General features: G+C 41.9%; 1 protein-coding gene across 17 annotated transcripts in view; it reads right to left on the bottom strand.

Moving 5' to 3' along the window:
* The window catches only part of MACROD2 (mono-ADP ribosylhydrolase 2), a 911,164-nt gene that overhangs the window by 1,164 nt on the left and 888,305 nt on the right, over positions 1 to 21,695 (bottom strand). For 13 of the 17 annotated variants that reach the window (XM_075088273.1, XM_075088274.1, XM_075088281.1 and 10 more), the window contains 2 exons: positions 6,882 to 6,965; positions 1,087 to 1,155 (listed from right to left, as the gene is read on the bottom strand). In XM_075088273.1, the coding sequence (XP_074944374.1) occupies positions 1,094 to 1,155; positions 6,882 to 6,965 (146 nt within the window). In that variant the 3' untranslated portion in view covers positions 1,087 to 1,093. Of the gene's footprint in view, positions 1 to 1,086; positions 1,156 to 5,022; positions 6,418 to 6,881; positions 6,966 to 21,695 lie in introns of those variants that run through there. The other 4 variants (XM_075088277.1, XM_075088285.1, XM_075088278.1 and 1 more) reach the window with 1 other exon arrangement.

The raw sequence follows: 21,695 nt of genomic DNA, 5'->3' as shown, positions 1-21,695 counted from the left end.
GAACATATAACCAGAAGCTAGCAGAGGGGGAAGGAAGAGTTGTGGAAGCCATATTTCAATGGCAAGGGTGCCTTCTAATTTTGCTTTGGTACTTTTTACCAGGGACCCATCAGGCCTATTTCTCACTCTAGCAGTATGGCAGCGTGTCATCTATACGCTGACAAGGATAAAGGGCTACATTCAGTAAGATGACTTTGTATTTTAAATCCCTCCAATACAGCTGCTCCTATTGTAAAGCTGCTATATTTGGTTCTGAGCTACATGAAATACCATTACAAGCATAAATAACCCATCTTTCTGTATATGATATTGGCATCTCACAATAACCCTACGCCAAAGGAAGAGGTGCGCATTAACGCTTAAAACTACTTTTGAGGGAGAAATGACAACTGCTTCTTGTAACTGGGGATAAGCCTCAGACGTCTGTCTTCCTACCAAATTATTCATTTTTATCTAGGGGTAAGGCTGTTTATGCCTCTGACAAACTCTGCAGCAACAACCACCACAGCACGCTCCTGCCATAGTACTACAATTTAGTGTATAAAACCATAAAAAGCCCCAAAAGGTGGCAGGGCTCCAGAAGGCAGCTTGCTGACTTTGCCTTGTTTTTCAATGGTATCGCTACAAGTGACATTAGGCATTGCAGTGCCAAGGGCAATAAACCCCTCATGACATGAACCTGTTGTTCCCAGAGTACAGATCGTACAGAACTGATGTCGGTTCCAACCAGTATAAATTGCCTGTCATTTTCCTAAGCAATGCCAAGAATTGTTCACTCGGTTACTCTTCCATTCCTTATGTCATTGCTGTCATGCCTTCTGATTATCTAAGACTGCACTGTCTAAATCCATTACAGTTCCAGACTGCTACCATAATATTTAGTTGACAAATAAAATCTATGGGATATTTTCATTTTTTGGTGTAATACAGGCCATATTATACAATTTCATTTCCTTTGTATTCTGTCTTCCTTTTTTTTTTTCTTTAAATAAAGCCTAACTTTAAAGCAAGATAATTTTTTAAAACAAGTTTTCAAATGGAAACTGAATGGACAATGGGGGGGGGAAACAGCCATAAAGGTCTCACCTGTTACTTAAGCTTCCCACTCTGTTTCTGTAGGATCGCTTATACTTTCAACTTGACTATTAATTTCAGCTGAAAACAAAATGAGACAGTCATCAAATTCTATTCATGATACTTGTTAAGTTTATCACATCAAGCAATAACCGCTTCTAACCCAAAGAGGACATTTATCGCATTAAAAATTCTGTGCCATAAATCTGCAAAAAGGTCTCTTAGGCCAGCCGCCCTAACCTGCAGTTACACGGAACCCCCAACAAGCAGTCCTGCCAGGGTGTAGGCTTCAGCATCGCTAGAAATGCAAGCCTCTGGATCTAGATTTTCCCTTTGGTCTGCATCCATCCAGTTTGACTTTGGCACCCAACTGAGGGGACCAGCTCAAGAGCTCAATGACCCTCCTCTGTCTCTGTAGGCCACAGGCAGAGATATAGGTATCTCCAAAGGGTGATTTACTGTTTCGCTGTGCTACGTGGTCTTGACCCTGTGATTTGAACAGGACCCAGGGCTGAGCTGTGGCCTGAATATGGATCCATTGCCAGTTACAAAGATGCTGCCACCGAGTGTCCTTGAACTGCAAATTGCTGGAGCCTGGGAGAGGATTCAGGGGCAACATCACTATACTCCTACACATACTAGTCTGCTTGTCTACTGTCCATTTACAAAACCAATCTTGGTTGTTTTTTTTTAATTTAAAATTACTAAAAAGTAATAAATAATTTAAATAGAAGGCTTAAACTCGTTTTAGCATGACCTTTGTGAAAAACAACATCTAAACTATGACAGGTGCAATTGGTCCTATCCAGGCTAAATATAAAAGGGTTACTTCAGCAGGTGCATTTTTAAGATTAGTATTTAGTATTTGTTCTGCAGTAAATTTGAATGAAGCAATTTATAGTAAGGCTTTTTTTTTCCCCTTTCTTTAACCTTGCTTTATGTTGTGGTATCAACTGCCGGTTACAAGTCAGTTGATGTTGGTGATGGGGAAAAACCTTAAATCTGAATGGGAGATTTGGAAACTAAGGGAAGATGGGAGGTGGGGAGGGAAAAAAAACCCAAAAATCAGTAACTATGATACTTCCAGCCAGGCAGCGTGATCTCTTTCAGAGTTAATATCATGTCAATACACCTGTTAGGGTTTTGATGAATTAATTGTATATTATTTATCATCCATATGCAGAACAGATACCGTAATGGCTTCCTGAATGTATGCAATGAATAATAAGAAAAGTATCTGCTCCTGATTATGGAGCTCTGATGCACATCGCATTTAGCGATCTTGTGTTCTCTACCCACATTTGCATAGCAAAGAGAGAATGCTTAATAAAAAATCATTAAGGGAAGGCTGCTGCACACTGAGGACAGCAGCCTTTCTCAGTCTCATTATGCCAGCCAGTTTCACTGGCTGGGTTTTCTGAAAATACCATAAGGCTTCACTCACATTTTACAGAGATGTCCTGCAAAATCAAGTTTTATTTGGAACCTGTGGTTAGGCTCTGTCAGCATCCCAGATGAGTACACCTTCACCTTCCTTTTTTTTTTAAGGCTATTAGCAGTCAACCCCCATCACGCTAACAGCATGTCATATCAAGGGGGACAAACTGCAAACCACCCAGGAATGCTTTTAGGGCAATGCAAAAGCATGGGGGAGCCCTGGCAGAGCCTGGGACCTGGAGCTCCTGCCAGTGAGGAAGCAAGAGGAGTCACTGAGTCCCACTGGTTGCCGTGGAAATGGCAGCCAGGTATCCTGCATCACTGGCACTAAAAGCATCTGCCGTGCATGACACAGCAGGGAGGTGACTCACAAGTGCTAAGGCACCCGTACGTTTCACTATCACCTTTTCCTATGTGTTTGTGACTAAGCTCAGCTCTTTGCATTAACGCTGCTAGGGACAGGAAGATCTAACTGAAGGGTAAACTCCTGCAGACCACTGAGTGAACCCCAACAACAGATGTAATTGTACGGCCACCTACACAATCTTCTATATTTAGCCGGAAAATAACATGGCAGTGAAGCGCCTACTGCAAGAGCGGATGGAAGAGCTGCCATTGGGTATGGCAGGGATGTGACTCACAGCCCTCACTGCCTCTCAGCCATGAGTCAGTGTCAGAACGATACTGTTAGCCCTGGGCATACTCCATTTGACTGCACTGCAAGCCAAAACTAGCCTTCTCCCCACTAAACAATGTTTTTAGAGGTGTTAAACTGCTAACTTATGTTAGCGGCCTTTTTGCACCCATCATAATACACTACAACAGCTAGCAGCTCAGTGAAGAACCTGAAGTTCAAGGAGGCTGCGCATCTCCTAAATTCAGTTTTGTCTGCTCCCTCTTCTGGAGTTTCCCACGGGGTTTTTTAAGCCTGAAACTGATGTTTCTGTGCAATCAAAATGGACATTCCTCTGCACTCTCCCTGTATGTTCTCCCTTAAATTTTGGCCTCTTTGGGAGGACCCCTGTGCACCTCCTCTCTCAATCTGTGATCTGCTTAGCAGTTCTCAAACTATGACCAGGGAAGGATTTCCTCCTAAAAGCAAGCAAGTTCACCACGAGAGAAGAAATAAACCAGCACATAATTCACATCCATGAAAACACTGCAGTTGCTGCTGTCCTGGTGGATGTGCATTGGCAGCAAGGCTGCCCGCCTTGCCCCTGCAAGGAAGCTACGTGCTTAAAGGTCAGGTAGCCAAGAGCCACAGTGTAGCATCTAAGTAGAGAAGACAGGAAAATGGGGGACTGGAAAACCAAGTTTAGAGTCATCTGCAAGAGAGAGCACGTTTCCCCATCCCAGGATATTATGCTGTAGACCTGGATGGCAGATGACACCAAAACATTACCATCTTCATGTAAACAGCAGCTCAGTCTGACTCTTACTTGCAAACATAACCTATTTCTTTAGCCACTTCCTGAACAATGTTTCCCCCTTGCATCTACCTAAATTGGCTATAACACATCAGCTATAACTCCAGACTGCCTAGAAAGAAAACCATCTATTTTGAATTCAACTCGCTGTGTGATGATGAAACACCTGCACCTGTTTACTTGGTAGTTACTTGTTTCTTGGATAATACATCAACACCACAAAAAGCATGAGGGTGTTAGCTGTTGAGCTCTTCCTTTTAAATTGCTTTGGTGAATCACCTGAAGGTCAGGTTGCTGATGGCACATTCATCAGACTGCAGAAGCTTAGGGGAAAAAATGGGAAATTTCAGGTTTGACACTTCCTTCATCTTTTTCCTTTCTCCTGTTATGTCAGCAAGTGAGGATGTAGCTTTCCACAGGCTTGAAATAAAAAAGGTGAATGAGTAACCCCATTATAAAAGGAGTGAAGAGTTTGATCTGCCTAATACTAGCTGGAAGCTAACGTCTACCTCAGTAATCTTTAAAGCTTTGGTGGCATAAAAAAAAAAAAGAAAAATAAAAAAAGGCTGCTGTCAGGGAAACACTGTCTAGAAAACCAGTCACCAAAGGTGGGTTTTGTCATCATTATAACTACTAATCAGCAAATCTGTCCTGGGTACAAAAAATTTAGTATCCAGGGGTCTTCACTCTGATGGCCAACAGAGATGTCCAGCAGCAACCTGTATCTCTGTATACATGCCCTTATTCAGGCTTACACATGCACCCTCTGACAGCTTTCCTGATGGAGAATCACACCCAGCTTTCAAATAATAGGAATTTCTGAAATGTACCACTATTATGGCCCTATGCACTAGGTGAACCAATATTGAGATCCACCTAAGCCATCAAAACTCTCTGCATTTCTAAAGCACTTCTTGCTGTAACATGGTACATGAAATTAAAACACAATAGCCGGGCTGCCAAGGGGTACCTGGTGATACCTGTGAGATGATGAGCTCTCCTAGGGCGGAAGGAAGGGGACCAGAGAGAAAATAATAGGAAATTTACAGAAAAATTACTGTCAAAGGGAACCTTTTTTTTTTTTAATCGTCTCATCTAATACCCAGTACATGTAAAAGTTTTAGGTCTTTTTTTTCAGTGAAACTTAACCCTTCAGATAAAACAGAGCATGGAGAGTTTGATCCCTCCTCTGTTATGATTTTTTTAAGCGCTTAAGACATGTCCACAACAAAAACTACCCTGTAACGTGATCCCCATAGCAGCTGAAGCTGTAGAGAAACAAAGACTTCCCTGAATAGCAGAGCACTTTTGTGCAGCCTTCGCAAACACCCTTTTCCTGTCCTTGCCTGTACCTTAGAAAGTGGACAGAAAAGGAAGTTACAAGATGAGTTATATGTAGAAGACCTTACAAGATAAGCAAGATTTGAAACAAAGAAACCTATCATGATTGTATTTCAGAAGCTGTCAGCTGATCCAGCTGTGCTATGGCAAACATTACAAGAGCTATGTGATCGCTTTTCTTTCCAGTGGGAAATCCTTCTTCTAGTAAATTTGGCTTCGTTTTCACTAAGTAGCCCAGACCATTCCAGGGATTTGAAATTCAAATATATTAATATGACTACTACTTTTTGGTTTGTTTGATCCAAGGATGAGGAATATAGGCTGGTTTGGCTTTAGTCTGCACACTTACTAGTAATAGTATGATCTCTAGTATTGTTTAAAAAAGAAAATCCATTACTCATGCTTTCTTTTCCTATGCTTGCAAAAACTTCCTTACAGGCCAATATCTAAATTAGCCACTGATTCCAACGCTGCAGCGTAATCTGACATCAGAGAAAGGAAATCAGCATTAGATTATTTGTGTAACTAATATAATAAAAGAATATAATTGTTTTGTCTTTGAGATGTGAAAAAATATGTCTTGATTTTATATTGTGTCAATGCTGAAGAGGTTAAAGGAGTTAAAAATCAGCCTTCACTACAGAGAGGAGTCCCTAATAATAAAACAAAGACCTGGAACTCCCTGCCATTTGGATCAGTAAAGAGGATGCTTTGTGTAAAACCCAAGAAGACCCCTTACATAGCTCTGTTACGCTATAAGACCTGATCTAGAGGAGTGATAAAGGGTCTGTCTCACCAAAACCTAAGTACCAAGATGCTGATCCCATCCATTATTTCTTTACACACAGGAAAGTCTAGAAGGACAATTTTTATTTTGTTTACAAATATGTTATGCACTGCAGAGCTCAAACAGCATCCTGATATTCAGCCATTCCCGTGACTTTGCCAGGCAGCTGGGTCATCTGCTCACTGAGGTCAATGACAGAAAAATTTAAATTCCAAGTCAGGAGATTCAGGTTGATAGCGTCCACAAACCTGACTGGAACTGCTGATGTGACCATGATGATGACCAAATTGTGACAGTTCTATCAATAGTAAATGTCCTAGGGAGAGAACTTCCATCTGCTACCAGACTGAGCTAGGAAGGAGGAGGAAGAAAGGAAATCAGCTCCGAGCTAGAAGGAGGTCAACATACGAGTTCAGAGTGGTTATATAGCCAATGCTTACCCCATGATGGGGCTGGGCACCAGCACAGAAATTTTCAGAAATATCTTCCAACTCCTGTGTGAGACCACACATGTTGGCCATTTCAATACCCAACCCAAAATTACAATGGGCCTAAAATACTGTTTAGTTAAAAGGCAAGTGGATTGAACATAACAACTGAACACACAAGCCCAGCCAACTAGAAGTGCATGGAGCTGACACTGAAAGGTACTTCCACCAGACTTGCAAGACAGTAGATATTATGTAAACTCTCAAGAAAACTTAGTTGAGAGATTATAAATATGAGTCCTATTTTGGGGGGAAGTGTACAAACAAACCTCAGAAAGGCATGCTGTGTATCCACTTCAGGACAATTAAAATATTAGAACAACATACCATCCTTTTTTGAAATGTCTGCTGCTTCACATGCAAGGTCAACTTTCATAGGCTCCACAGAAGTTTCTTCTTTCCTCTGCATCCCTGTAAAACAAGCCAAAGAAGGAGAAAAATCAATACTTATAGTACCTGATTAATGTATAGTTCTTAGACTCCGTATGCCTGGGATTTTCTCCTTTTTCTTCTGGCATGCCCTTGCCTTTACACTGCTGCTGTATAGTGACAGCCATTAGAGAAAAGGACAGAGGATATAGGGGGAGGAACATGATTTGAAAATAATTGATTGAATATTTGTAGCGATCTGCACTCTTTTCTAACTCGGATTGTTAAAACAACATCATGGTGTGTGCTTCTGCCTCCCTGCCATTCTTTCCTCATCATTTCTGAAGAACCCTTCTGCTCATAATGGGGACCTAATCACACTTACAGTTTCTCAAGCTAGCAGAATAAAAATAGATACAGAGAGAATTCAAATATACTGGGCACTCAGACACAAACTAGAATTTGAATTTGGTAAATGCATTTTATTGCTGTAACTCAACATTTTTATCTCTTCTGCCTCAGGCATGTCTGGAAGCTTAGATCCAACCTCCTAACAATATTTGAAATAGAAAAAAAAAGGTGGTTTTGCTGTTTTATACACAGTTCTCCTAATATTCTGCCATTTACAGTGTGGAGAAGCCAATTTTTAGTTAATTTCCATCATGCTACTTCTCTGCTTTTGTGGCCGCTATAAAGCCTGTTGCACCTGTCCTGTGGTTGAACTACAAGATGTCAGGGTATTGGTTGCTAAGCAATCCAGACATTTGGGTGGTTATTATGAGAAAGCAAAGTGTAGCAAGGAGCGAGACATCTCAGAAAGTGTTTGCTGTTAAGCGGAAATCATTTACCTCTTCAGCAACAGAGATTAGACATTCACAGTCCCACAAACACCTCCTTTCCCTTTCTGTGGAAGTCTAGAGTGGGTTTCTTCAGTGCACTACACTTATTTTGTCCATAAACATGTATCTACCACTGAAGTTTTCAGCCAGTTTTCATTCTAATCATATCTGCAAGCCACTGTCATGGAGATTTTAGTCCCCCCTGTGCTCGCTATGTTGGCAATGCTATTCTCATGGGCAACTTCCAGAGCACTACCTAATGGTTCTAACAAGTATCTAAATGGTAAACTAAGGACCCAGCACATATAGAAACCAACAAAAAATAGCCACCAGAAAGCTCAGTTAGCCATTGCAGCAAGCATGGGGGAAAGTGGGATGGATGACTGTACAGTGACAGAGATGTCACCCATCAGTTTGATAGATCTTACTTCTACTGCAGAAATCCTTCAGTGGATCATTGTATCACCAGCTCCACCTCTTCCGCACTGGTGTAAATCATCTCCTCGTACAAACAAAATGCCTGTAAACATCTGTGACTGTGAATACCACATGTCAGCAAATGCTTGAGATGGCCCCTTTGAGGGCACAGCAAATCCCTGACGCTTCTCTGGGGAATTCAGGAGGGTAAGCATGGTTTTCTCCTGAGGTTTCTTATACACAGACAGGCCTAAGCTTTCCCAGCACTTGCTCATCCAAAGGATAAACCCAGGTCACGAAAAGACGCGTGCATGCACACGTGCTAATTAGGGCTGCCATTGCAGGGGCAAAAGCAGAAGATGTCAAGGGCCCTCAATACCAAAAGCTACAGGTTGGCCTCTTGGGGTGAGCAGCTCTAGAAAAAGGCTGGAAAGAGTAAGAATGGCAGCAGCAAATTTGTAAAATTACTTTCTGAGAGGCTTAGGGCCATAAACATTTTTCAGAAGAGCACTAATGTGTGTTCTGCATTTTCACCTTCTTTCCAAGTCTGAATAGCTGATTCCCCATCCCTTTCCTAGGTGGGGATTACAGCTGTATCTTTTTTTTTTTTTTTTTATTACAGCGTATGTTGATTGCTGGATATTGTCAGTAAGAAAATTATAGTTGTAAACAACGTTCAGGGACACACGAGGCAGAATATATTTTAAACCTTAACAAAGCAGAGCACCACCACAAACCTTGGGAGGAGGCTTGCACATTACACCATCCAATTTTTTGGAAGACTTTCAAACTCAGCTAATATAAATCTTTATTTCTTCCCTTGCTATTATTGTGGGTGGGGGACAGGAATATTCACTATACTGCCAGGCACGTGGAAGTGGTATTATTGAAAAAGCTTCTTCCCTGCTGCGCAGTAAAACCAAGTGCCACACAGAAATGAACCCATTTCACATAAACAGCAGAACTCGATCAATACCAGAACCGCATTGACAACCAATTTATTCTAGAGGCCTCCTCTCACCCGCTTGGTTTGATTGCTGCAAGTTAGAGCACAAACAAGTGAGGTATTTTGGGTCTCCAAGCAGGAGTCGAGAGTGTTACCAAAGGGGAGGAAGCGTGGGAGACACCACTTTCAATTTCAATTACCATTTCTAATTGTGCTCCTGACAGAGCTCGTTACCTGAACCCTTTGCAGGCTGGTTACACAACCAGCCTAGCACTGACAACAGGCTTCTAATGCCAGCAAGGATGGCTCCTAGCTTTCTGAAACAGATAAGACAAATATATACCAGGAAGACAGAAATCTCTGTACTGTTATTTCATCTTTTTTTCTCCTTTATAGTCACAATCTGTCAATAGTTCCATGGGGTTACAGCTAATACACTGTTCTTTCTCTGGAGAAACGCGGTTCCAGACTGACATGCGTTTCATGAGATTCCACAAAGATCTGGTGGTTGTTGATACATTATCACCAGTTTTAAAAGTGCCTGAGTACCAAGGTCAGACATCTATTTTCCACACCCCTGATAAATCCTGATAATTAAAAAGTATAACCACCCGCCTTTTCCTCCTCCTCCCTTTGCACAAGGTTTACATCTATTTCAAGTCATAAAAGTAGGCAACTATGCAGGCTTAGAAGCTGTAACACAGAGCAATCCATAAAACTCATTTTTACCTGATCATCACCAAGGCTTTGCTGTGTACTGAAGAGCACCTTTGTAATCAGGAGAGGGAGGCAGGTTCCTCTCCCAGGTAATTCAAAGCATAATCTCAACATAGTCTCCCTAGAATTGATAAAATCATTCCTGGAAGGCACCTGAACTGAGCTTCTTCTCTGAGCAGCCCACCTTAAAGGAGTTTATTTCTCTTCGCTGACCACTGAGGGACCCTGGGAAATCAGGCTTCAAAAGCAGTCTTAGCAGAGTCCTTGTATCAGGTGTGGGTAAGGGATTGTCAAGTAGGCTCTGAATCAGAATATTAGATATTATTATATTACTACTATATATTATATTATTATAAATTATTCCTAGCTTGTTATTAGGTCAAAGACTAGGTTTAAGACAGAAAAACAGATTTCATGCATACATGAGTTCTGTCAGTGCAATCAGGCTACACCAAGATAACTTAAATCTTAAAAATTCCCCGATTTTAGAAGTTTTGCAACTAAGTGGGAAATTCTGGACCTAAGATCATTCTGAATATTTGAGGAAGAAAAGAGTTATTAATACAAGAGTCCAGACAACTCCTTCTATTTTTACAGGCAAGTGGCAAGGTCATTATTCCTGTAACATGTCTGCCCAGCAATTCTGGGTGTTGCTACAGGAATTCCAATAAAATACTATCCTGCCCATGGGCAATTTGCCAATGGGATATTAATTAGTTGTAAATTATTTGTAAAGCAGTTGCTTCCACTTATATACTTGAAAAAATCACCTCTGTCATTATGCAATACGAAAACCTCATCCCAGATATTCTGAATGATCCAGTTTTTCTGATTCATAACCACTGAATAAAATCTATTATTTTGAGTTTAGCTGTAAATATGCTTCCCCTAATTGGGAGACTCTGAGAGATGGAGGCTCATTAAAATCCAAATTTCTCTGGTTAAAATTTGAAGACACCATTTTCATCTGCAGCAATAAAAATAACCAAAAAAAATTTTCTGACCCACAGCTGTGTTGTCTTATCTGTCAAAACCAGTTCCATTTTTCTTGCTCTGCAAATAGCCAGAGCTGGTTTTTTTTCCTTCTTCCCAGTCATTTCACTATAGCTCTTTGCTAATGTGACTGTCAAGCCTTCATGTACTTTGTTTACCACTGTATTTTAGTAGCATTATAAATGCTGCTTCACTTAGAAACTGAAGCTGTCTGTGATACAAGGGCTCAGTTTGACTCCTGTTTGACACCTCCATCTGGGATGACTGACCCTTTTAACCAGACCAGATTTCTACCACATAAAAGATTTATGCTGTCTTCTTGGCTCTGCATGCAAAACCACCCAACCTGCTCCTCTTGGGGCTCTAAAACAAACACAGCAATCACGGCCTGTCTGTATTTTGTTATGTTCAAGTTGGCAGGCGGTTTTGCCCTCTCGCTATCCTTCTGCAATGCACAGGTCGAGTACAACAGCACCAAGTCCGCAGGAATGGCACTGCCACAAAAGTGCCTCTTGCTTTTCCACATGGCTTCGTTAACAGCAAATATCTTCATCTGTTATATCGGGAATATTCTACCTTGATCAAAAAGAAACCAACCCAGCAATTAGGCACGATAGAAATTAGAAGAAAACTCAAGGATGCAGATCTCAGAGGAGGGTGTGATGGCTGGGATGCTAACTTTGCTGGGGTTTTGAAGGTGCTGAGTATCATTTCTTAATGCCACGTGTGAGCTGTCAGGATTGAGGTTGCAGCCCCTTCATTGTTAAATGTTTACCCTCCCTTTTGGCATTTTGGCTTTGTCTCCCAGAGTAACTCAGCGCAATAAGGCTTCCCATCCCTCCAGTGTAGTGTGCATGTCAGCTCTCTGTGTGCACGCAACTGTACCTAAAGGCATTGCACTGCTTCTAGCCACTGTTATTTCCAGCTCAAGCTGAACTGCAATTTTTAACATGATTTAAAACATCTAAGATCAGCGTATTCCTGTCTACTTCCAACCCTTTATTAAACATACCCATAGAAAATCTCATTATGTCTCCTTCTTCCTAAAGGTCAGAATGGGAGTGCAGTGAGGATTGTCTCTCAGAAATGTGGTCCAGAAGATCCATACAAATTAGGCATCTCTAAAATCACTAATGCCCACCAGGAGCTCTTTGTATCTTTTGTCTCTCTGTAACAGGATAAACCTGCACACAGCAGGCTCTTGATGAATACAAGGGCACAGCGTTTTAAGGAAAGCCCTTTTTAAATTCTTTTTATTCCAAAGCCGTAGCTGTGTAAGAGGCCACGTTGCTCTTTTCCAGACACTCTTTCTGTGAAACCTCTCATCTGAGAAGAAGCCTGCAGCAGGGAATGCCTGAAATGGAGCACCCAGAAGCTTTCATCACTTTTATCAATCGCTGGCTGTTAACACAACTAAAATGTTGCCTGACTGTTGTAGACCACCTGTCCCAAATGGCTTCCAAAGCCCTTGTGCTCCGTTTCCCTGCCTACAAATAAGGCAGAGCGGTATTGTGAAAAGTGAAGGATTTCTGAATGAATAGAAACAGCATGATTATTTACCCTTCTTTCCTCTTCTGTCATTTTCCCTGCCACCTTCAACCATTTATGAAACTCGTAAGTGATTTGGTTCAGTTCCTGATCACTAGCTTCCTGATCCTAAAAAGCTGTGTAGGTGTGAGGAATTACAGCACTGGATGACCCTTTTGAGTAAGCCGCAGGAAATCTCCAGGTCTCCTAAGGCTCAGCTTTCACCAGGGGGAATGATATTGGGCATTCAGAAATGTTATTCTAATTCCATGGCCGTGGGAGCAAGCCTGCTGAACAACCACCCACTGCCAGAATGACACCTACACCTCCACTCCCATCACAACATTATTTTCTCTGCCTACTCACCATGCTCATTACCATGTACCTAGTCTGTCTCCAGCTGTCCTTCTACGACAAGTTTAATTCCTCTTTGCACCACTACTCTGGGGTGAGGACTCAGTCCCTAATTTTGAAGAACCGATCCAGGAGCCCAATGGCTTTGATAAGCCTTGCTTTCCCCTCCAACATGAACAACTTAATAGCTTGTGCTGCTGCTGGATTTTCCACCAGTGTATACTGTGCCCCTATTCCATTTCAGTCTTGTATTCACTGTATTTTCTTAGCATTTCAAATGACCCTGAGGCAAGCACAGCAAAGCAATAGACTGTGAAAGAGGAGGTCCTGGATCTCCTAAATAGGCCAGATTTGTCAGAATGCCACACTATTTCAGAAAAGAGAAAGAAAGTTTCTGCTTCCCTCCAAAGAAGCTACTCCAAACAGAAGAGACCATACCAGTCCTCCACACTGAGCAACTGCATGAGAACTAGGTGGGTGCTGGGAGTGACCAGAAACAATACTTATAAAAGAAATTATAAGGAAAGGGTGGGGAGGGACACGGTAAGAACCTGAGAGGACACAAAGAGCAAATGGCCCAAGAACTGGAAGTTAGAAAAGCTCCTTTCAAACAAGCACTCGCATCTTTTGTGAAGTCCCTGCTCCCTGGCTACAGTGGAGAGGATGATGGGTTGAAAAAGCATGCCATCTGCACAGGACAAAGGTAGGCTTTGCCTGAGTTTCTCATAATGTACAGAGGGCCTGCTCATCGTTATGGCTGCAACTATTTGTTTCTGGGGTCACTGCTTCTGAAAGAGATTACTGCTGACTCAAACAGGAGCCCTGGAACATATTCTGTTCAATTCCTTTTCAAGGATATTATTGCCAAGTACATGAAGAATGGGCTTCAAAGTAGCAGGGAACAGCAGCAGAAGGGTAAATAAGGAGGGTGTATGGATGTACCTGAAAGGCAGTAACAATATACAGTGTGGGAGAAAGACTCTTCTCTGTTATTTTTTATTTTAAGCTGCAAAATAGGTCTCTGTATAACAGTATATTCACAACAAGGACAGGTGTATGAAGTTCCACAAAGTTCCACTAATAGGTGGAACCTTACAGGTATGCTGTAATTTTCAAATATTTTATGATATAAAGATATAACATCCAGCATGAAAAATACAAATTCATTAAGAAAACAAAACCCCAACCCCCCCCAAAAAATAACCTCAGTCAAAACCTGGATAACGAGAAGCAGAGTATACAACACACCCAGCTGAAATGCCTTCCTCTTTGGAAAGAGTACTTGCATTTCTAAAGGCTCATCACGTCCTGACGGAGCACTCTGTTCTGATTTTTAGAAACTTGTTAGCTTCCTAAAACCAAGCTGAACATAATATGACACTTATTTGCTTGAAAAGAAATGGTAATTGGCAGCACTCAATAAAAAAGACCTTACAGGTGATACTTATCATATCTTTTTCCCTTACTGAGACGTGTTCAATAATGACAACTTTTCAAAAACAGTTAAAGAACTGTACCCTTTTTTTTAACTAAGCTCTGCTCTGACTCCTTCAAAGCCAAAATTTTACAGTCAGCTTTAACTACATGGTGATAAACACAAATCTAAGGACTAATTTTGCTACTGAGCTCACCTGTTCCAGTTTTCAAGACTTGTTTCGGTCCTGGATGGTGACTCATCAAAATATAACAGATGTTTAAATAAAACACACACAGAGGCACACCTGTGTGTATATAGTTACATTCAAGGGCAGTAAGCAATTTTTCATAAGTAAATAAATGGCTGGGGGTTGTTTTCCCTCTATAAAGAAGGGAATTGCCAAATGATAGATGATGGTGCTGGATGTATTACCGAAGGTGATGCTCCCCATTCTGCTCAGGAAGTGCCTTGCACCCCGTGGAGAGAATCCATCAATGAAATCTGGCTTCTGGAAATTCATGCAGCTTTCACTGTCAGAGTATGTCATTAATGCTGATTGCTGCCAGCCTCAAAGGAATGGGAGGGAAAGCAAACATATTGCAAGTGCTATATTACCTCCTGAGCATGGATGCCATTTCTAATTTCTACTGATAACTGGATGAATACAAGAACAAGATTTTACAATGATGATGTGGAGTAAGATGTTTCCTCAGGAAACAGCAGGGGGTGGTCTTACTTCCAGCTGCCCTATGACAGCAGGCAGGAACCATATTCTCCTCTCAACACAGAGCACATAGAAATCAGCCATGTGAGGACCAAAATCCCTAAATCATAGTGCTGCCAGAGGGAATCACATGCCACCTACTCCCAAACGAGACAAACCTAAAAGAACACCTAGCTACTACTGCAGGCACTTCAGGTCTGTGGTGGCAATCACACACCTCCACGCATTTCAGTGGCAAGTCTTAAGAGTCAACTTTACCACTGGTATTTTGGGGAGTAAGGGAGGTACAGAGCCAGACAGCAATAGCATAGCTGTTAACATCTGAAATACCCACCCATCCTCCTGACACTCACCCTCCTCCCACAAAGCCAGGAGTATTTCCAAACCACTGAAAATCACAACAGAAAAGATTATTCCTGTGGGTTGCTTTGAGAAAAAATTCATCTACCAGCCTTGGTGTTATCATCTGCAACTTAGGAGCATATTGCCACATGAGGATTGGCTTGGCTGGTATTTCCTGGCAAGGCTAAAGACTGGATTTAGATTACCAAATCAGTGAAGTTTATTTGCTCTATTTCTTGGAGAAAATTTTAAGGCCAAATTTGAAATTCACAGTGTCAGGTAGAAAAATTTTGCCCACAACAGAGCTTCCTGAAAAGCAATTTTGTGGGCCAGGAAAAAGCAAGTGTCAGTACTGGCAGTCATACGCTTGCTTCTCTTCCTTGTGGAAAGCCATTATGCAGCGTTTTCTAAAATTGCAAGTGTTCTTTCTAGCTCACAATGGGAAACAACACTAATATGCATCACAGGGTGTGAGATACAATATGCGGCACTATTGTTGCCTTTGATTTGTCTTCCATTTATATCAGCTCTCAGTAAGAATTGCACAGACAGAGCTGCAGATTTTTCTTCTCAACTTTTTCACATTTCATCCTTTGTTTGGTTCACAATTTCTAGGGTCTAACTAGGATGTTACCTGAGAGTCAGGATTTTACATTTAGATAACAATGCAAAGAATACTAACAACCATAATCCTCCCCCCTCCAAACAGCTCCAGAGTACTTCCCAACTGACCTCAGCTTTGTAAAACAGGGATCTGGCTTATTTGCTTTAAGCTGAACATTTCTTTCTCCAGTAACCTATTCAGGGCTTGTTTGTTTTGGATTTTTTTGTTGTTTTGTTTCCTGCTCCCCCCCTTGATTTTAGTGAGTCTCGCTCCCTGTGCTGCCCCTGACTTCCTCTCTAGCTGTGGAAATGACTCCAGTTTGTAGTCTGGTGTCATGGTTTAGCCGGCAGCTCAGCCCCACACAGTCGCTCGCTCACTCCCCCACCGGTGGGATGGGAGAGAATCAGAAGGGTAATGCTCGTGGGTTGAGATAAGAACAGTTTAATAATTAAAATAAAAATTAAAAAAAAAAACAAACAAAAATACAATGGAAAGGAAAACAATGAGAGGCGCGAAACCTGGGGGGAGTGGGAAGGCGAATGAACTGCCGAAACATACCGCACACGACGCTGCCACTCTCCGCCAACCAACCCAACGCCGTGCCTCCCCAAGCCGCAAACTGCCCCCCTTAATATACTGGTCATGGTGTCACATGGTATGGCATTAACATCCCATTGGCCAGTTGGGGTCAGCCGCCGTGGCCCCGCCCCTCCCAGCCTCCCGCCGATGGAAGCTGGAAAGGTAGCCGACCACAACAGTGAAGAAAATTAACCCCATCTCAGCCGAAACCAGCACATCTGGGAAAAAGCCTGGGCAAAGACCTTGAGCACAGCGAGTGGGTGTGATAACTACAAGATGAAGGCCACTTTGCTCCTTCTGAGTTACCTAAAAAATAGGTAGCAGATACCCCCAAGAACAGTTTTCTATTGCAGAAGCCTTTATAAAGACAGTTTTTCTTCTTTGGGAGTTACTAGTCATGGGCAAGCAAAAAGCTGGCAGTGTAAATCACTCGAGAGAAGTCCTCAGTCAGGTTCATCAACTCTGACATCTACCAACATTGACACTGAGGTCCAGTGATTTACCAGATTTGCAGCTCAGCCTAGGTGGAGGGGGCAAAGCACTGGGGGCTTTTTTGCCTCCCAAACAGCTTTATTCCTAATAACACTTCCCCTTATGCAAGCTCATTCCCACTGTTTGAAGAGGTTCATCCTGCTGTTACTGGTCACTCTGGCAACTTTATAAGCAGGAGAACAAAGGGTCAGAAATGTACTCTAGGTCTCACATGTATCAGAGACTTAGTCCTGTCAAAAGACAGTAAATTCAAATAGCAACTTAGACCAAGGCTGGCTTACAACTAGACCATTAGTGTTACATTGGGCAAAAGTTGGAGCAACTCATTTGGAAAGCTTAGGCACATTTTTTTTCCTTAACCATCTTTCCTTCACTTCCAATTATTGATGATTCCTCAAAGTCCTGTTATATCTTGAGGCACCAAAGAGAAACTGGAGGCCAAAAATACAAACCACATAACACAGGATCTGAACAAAAGTCTTCAAGAAAAAAAGGGGAGGGTGAAGGAAACTTTCAGTTTTGTCTCCATATGTTTCTTATCAGAGAATATGCTTTCAAAAAGAGTAGGGTTTTTCCCTTTAGCAGTGGTGATCGTATTCCCTCTCTCCATCACTCTTTTAACACAGAGGTTGTTCTACATGCCAGCAGACATAGGTCAGTATTTTCAAACATAGGTGACTAACATAAGGAGCTCTTTAAAATGGAGTTTAGATCCTGATTTTCAAAAGCTCCAAGTTCCCAGCAGCTCCAGCTGCCTTCAAAGGGTCTCACTTCATAAGGTGTTTGGGATGCACTCAGCATTTTTGAAAATCAGGCCACCTATTTGGGATCCTAAACATGGACTTAAAAAGTCAATGCCAATTCTCACTGCACTAAGGATGACACCACCTCTCTAACCGGTTCTTAGAAAGCTCAGTGACATTATAACTAACAATATGTCTTTTGCCTTCCTTTTCCCACAACAGAATTTACAGAACTGCTAATAAAACTGGTGTCTATCATGAAAACTGGCAGGCTCTTGAGCCTAACAAGATAACTATAATTTTCCTTCAAGGTATTGAGCAAGTCTCTAACATCTCCCGAAATCCTCCTAATAACTGACTGCTAACATGTGTTCCTTACAATGAGGTGTCGTGAAGGTCAGCCACAATACAGCAGCCAGTGCTGTGGGATACTCAGAAATGCCACATGCCATATAAAAAAACTGAAACCCATGCTGGCACGCTGCAGTTCTTAGCCTCTCCACTAATGCCATCCCCTTGCTATAGGGTGCCAGGTAACATAAAGGCTTATACTTGGGATCTTAGCACCAAAGTCAAGATGTCTACCAATTAACTCAGAAGAGAATAATTGTATTAGCAGCTGATAGCAACAGACTTTTGTCCTGCTAAAGGAGGATGACATGCACACATTAACAGCATTTCCTCAAGCTAAAGTGCTTCAGATTGCTGGATTTATTCATAATGAAGGGCTTCTTAGCTTATGGACTTGCAGATGTCCAAAGCCTTTTCATTATACAGCTTTGAATTATTCTGGGCTCAAGAGAAAAAAAAAAAAAAGAATTTATATAGTGGTTCCACCCATGGGTCAACCAGCAGCAGCTTCTCCCCTTGAGTACCCACAGCTGGAGGACAACACAGAGCTTTTGACAGCACATAGCACAGGGGTCCAAATTAGATGCTACAGGTGTACATTATTTCCCGTGCCCCAGGTCTGAAAGAATTTGTACACCAGTGTAATGATTGCTTCTGCCCACTGTCTCCACAAATGCCTCAGCATCTGTTACTTTCATTGGAATCACTGAAGCTTTCAAAAAATGCAAAAATTTCTAATCCCCTGGTGCAATTGACTTCAGCCTTGACAGACATTTTCCCAGAGTCATAGATAAAACTGAAGGATTCAGCCATAAAGGATTAGGAGCGGTGTCACCTAGAATTAAGTCACTGGCCTTGAACTATGTTTACATTCAGCCCTGTCAACAGCAAATTTCACAATCTTAAAAACAAGGTTTATTGAGTTTCTTTAAATATATATATTTATCTTGATTTTCTGAGTAGGTTTAAAGGTCCAGACAATTCAAGTTATATTGTTTTAAAGTTTCAATTTCTTACTACACTTCAGTGCACTAAAAACCGTCAATCTGACAGTCTGAGGCGACTCAACCAAATTCTTTTCACAACTGTGCACAGGATGTTTCTTACCTATATAAGGAAAGCAGGGCAATAAAATAAACACCTTGCACATCTCTTTTCAGATAGAATCTATTTTAAATACTACAGACCCTAAATGGGGAGGGCCTGTTACACAGAAAATAGGTGGTCTTTGCTTAGACACTTTATAGTTCACAGCAAATCTAGATAAATATCTTGCCTACTTAGCTACTCTGTTATTCTGATGTAAGCACCTAAAAGGGGTCCCTACATGAGATGTGCTTTAAGTTAAAAGTCTGTGGCCTTTCAGTTATCAGGTGTAGAGATTATTTGGGGCTGTGGGGGAGAAATAAGCCTTGTGCCTTAATGGGTTGTTTCAGTTCACACTGAATATCTGTGACAATGCCAAACCCTGACTGAAAAATCATACAAGGGTCTTAAGCACAGAATACCACTGATCCTCGGCCTGATAAATCCTGCTGAAATTTGGGAGTATTGTGCAAAGCTAACTTGGACTTAAGCATTATGCAGTACAAGTTGAGGAGGAATTTGCATGATGGAGGCTAGCCTGCATTTACACACAATAGCCAAAGGTTTTAGGTTTGTTCAAAGAATATGTTCTTGCAAAAAATGCAACAGCTGAATAACACAAAACCTTACCTAAGCCTCAAATGTACCTCAAGCATGGTGAAGGAGGAGGAGACGGAAAGTCTCCATGTTGTGAGGCACCTTGCAGACATTTGGCTGCTTTGCCTCCCACCATCAAAGCTTGTGAAAGCACCTGGCTCAGGCTGGAGGCCGGCCAGGCAATCAGCAGCAGCCCTGACACTGCCAAAGCCACCACAGCTACTGCATCCCACAGGCAGCCAACTGGAAAGGCACATGTGGAGTTGATCAAAATATTTCTGATATTTTTTCCCTTTTCCTGAACCAAATTACTTTTTTTTTTTTCTTCTTTTAAAAGAACAGATAGTTTTATGGGAAATGTCAGGTTTTCAGGGAGGCATACAAATGTAGCCCGAGAAGCCCAAGATTTCCAGAGAAATGTTGCTGGCTCTTGCCAAAATGATGAACTGAAGCTATCAGATTTCTGTTAAAAAAAAAAAAAAGGTAAAAAACCTCCCAAAATTTAAAAGAAAATTAGTATTTTTTGATTTTGTAAAAAATTTTCATGGAGGGAGGAACAAGAGGGAAGAACTTCTGACTAGCTAGCAACACAGTCATGCAACAAGTATTTCTAGCAGAGCTAAGCAAGCTATTCTTTAACCAACAGGAGGTGGAGGAAGCCTGCTGGTCACAGATGATACCTGTATAAGACAGCAGTATAACTGTGTTGGAAATTCATGAAATGGATGCTCCAAGTAGGCTGATGTGCATGCAAAGTCATGACGTTTAGGCTGTGCATTCCTTCGGTAGAGACAACCATGTATGGCACCTTGCACGATATTACCAGTCAAGTGTAAGAACTGTGTTGGCATGATATATGGCAGTAATGATTAATGATGATAGACAATAATAATGGTTAAAAAGATCCTGCTTATCCTTCTGCATGTTCCCTGTCAGCAAAATTATTCACTTAAGTTTCAATTCCTTAATACAGTAGTAATTCGTAACCCAAGAGACAACTCAATAGCATACTAATTATGGTACAATACAAAGTATAATGAAAATAGACCCAGATTAAAGCTCGCTAAATTCAGTTTACCAACTCTTCACTCTCATGGAGCATTTGCTATAGCAAGCTGAAAAGTTCAGATTCATTTTATTTCTGCCTGCCCTCAGGTTTACTAACTGAATTAACGCAGCTCCTTCCACAGCCCAAACACAAAAGACCTCTGCAAATAGCTGAAAGAAATTATAAGGATTCCAGGTGTCATAGATCACGTACTGTACACAGAATTACTTCCCCCAGAGTGAGCCCATGTAGCAGCATTTTGTGGCATTCATCACTACAGTTCAGTCCTTGGAGTGCTACCGTTATGGTCATGCGCAGCCGGCTCTCTACTGATACAGCAGAGCTTATAACCAAAGGCCATCCCTCCCAAGGGCAGCGCAGAAGTGATTTGAATATCAGGCCTTGGGAAAGGTGGTTTTCTATCCTTAGCTGGTTTTATTTCAAATGGTCTTTCAAGGGCTGCTAGTGGGCAAATCAGTTTAAGTGCATGGCTGTTTACAGCAACAAAACTGTTAAGTCTCTGGAAACTAGAAACCGGCAAAATGTGGAATAAGAGTTGCCTTCTTGCCAAAACAAAATTTCTGGTGTTGGATGAAAGACAAAGTACTTTGTAATAACACACAAACCTTGTCATGAAGGCTTGGGGGCTGCTGGGTGGCAGCATCTCTGGTGTCCTCAGCCACCCTGGCTGAGCACACTCAAGGCTGGACCAGCCTACTGTCCCTTCCTCCAACTTCTCTGCAGACATATCCTCCCAGCTCTGATTTATTCTCCATGTGAGGACACACATCACCAGCAGCAGGGCTGCTCAGTGAGTGACTGGGGAACCCCCACTGCTCCAGGCAACACCTCCTTGGCAACTCCCAGCAGCAACAGAGCAAGAGGACAAGTGAGACAGTAATTGTGAGGTGTGCCCAGCAATTTGTACCTGCTGCAGTTGCTCTCAAATGGTTAGAGCTCACTTCATTTCCAAGCCTGCAGCAAGCCTGACTACTT

This window comes from Phalacrocorax aristotelis, chromosome 3 (genome assembly GCF_949628215.1).
Source record: "Phalacrocorax aristotelis chromosome 3, bGulAri2.1, whole genome shotgun sequence".
Lineage (NCBI taxonomy): Eukaryota > Metazoa > Chordata > Aves > Suliformes > Phalacrocoracidae > Phalacrocorax > Phalacrocorax aristotelis.
Note: the sequence above shows the minus strand (reverse complement) of the source record. Positions and strands in the feature narration are given on the sequence as shown.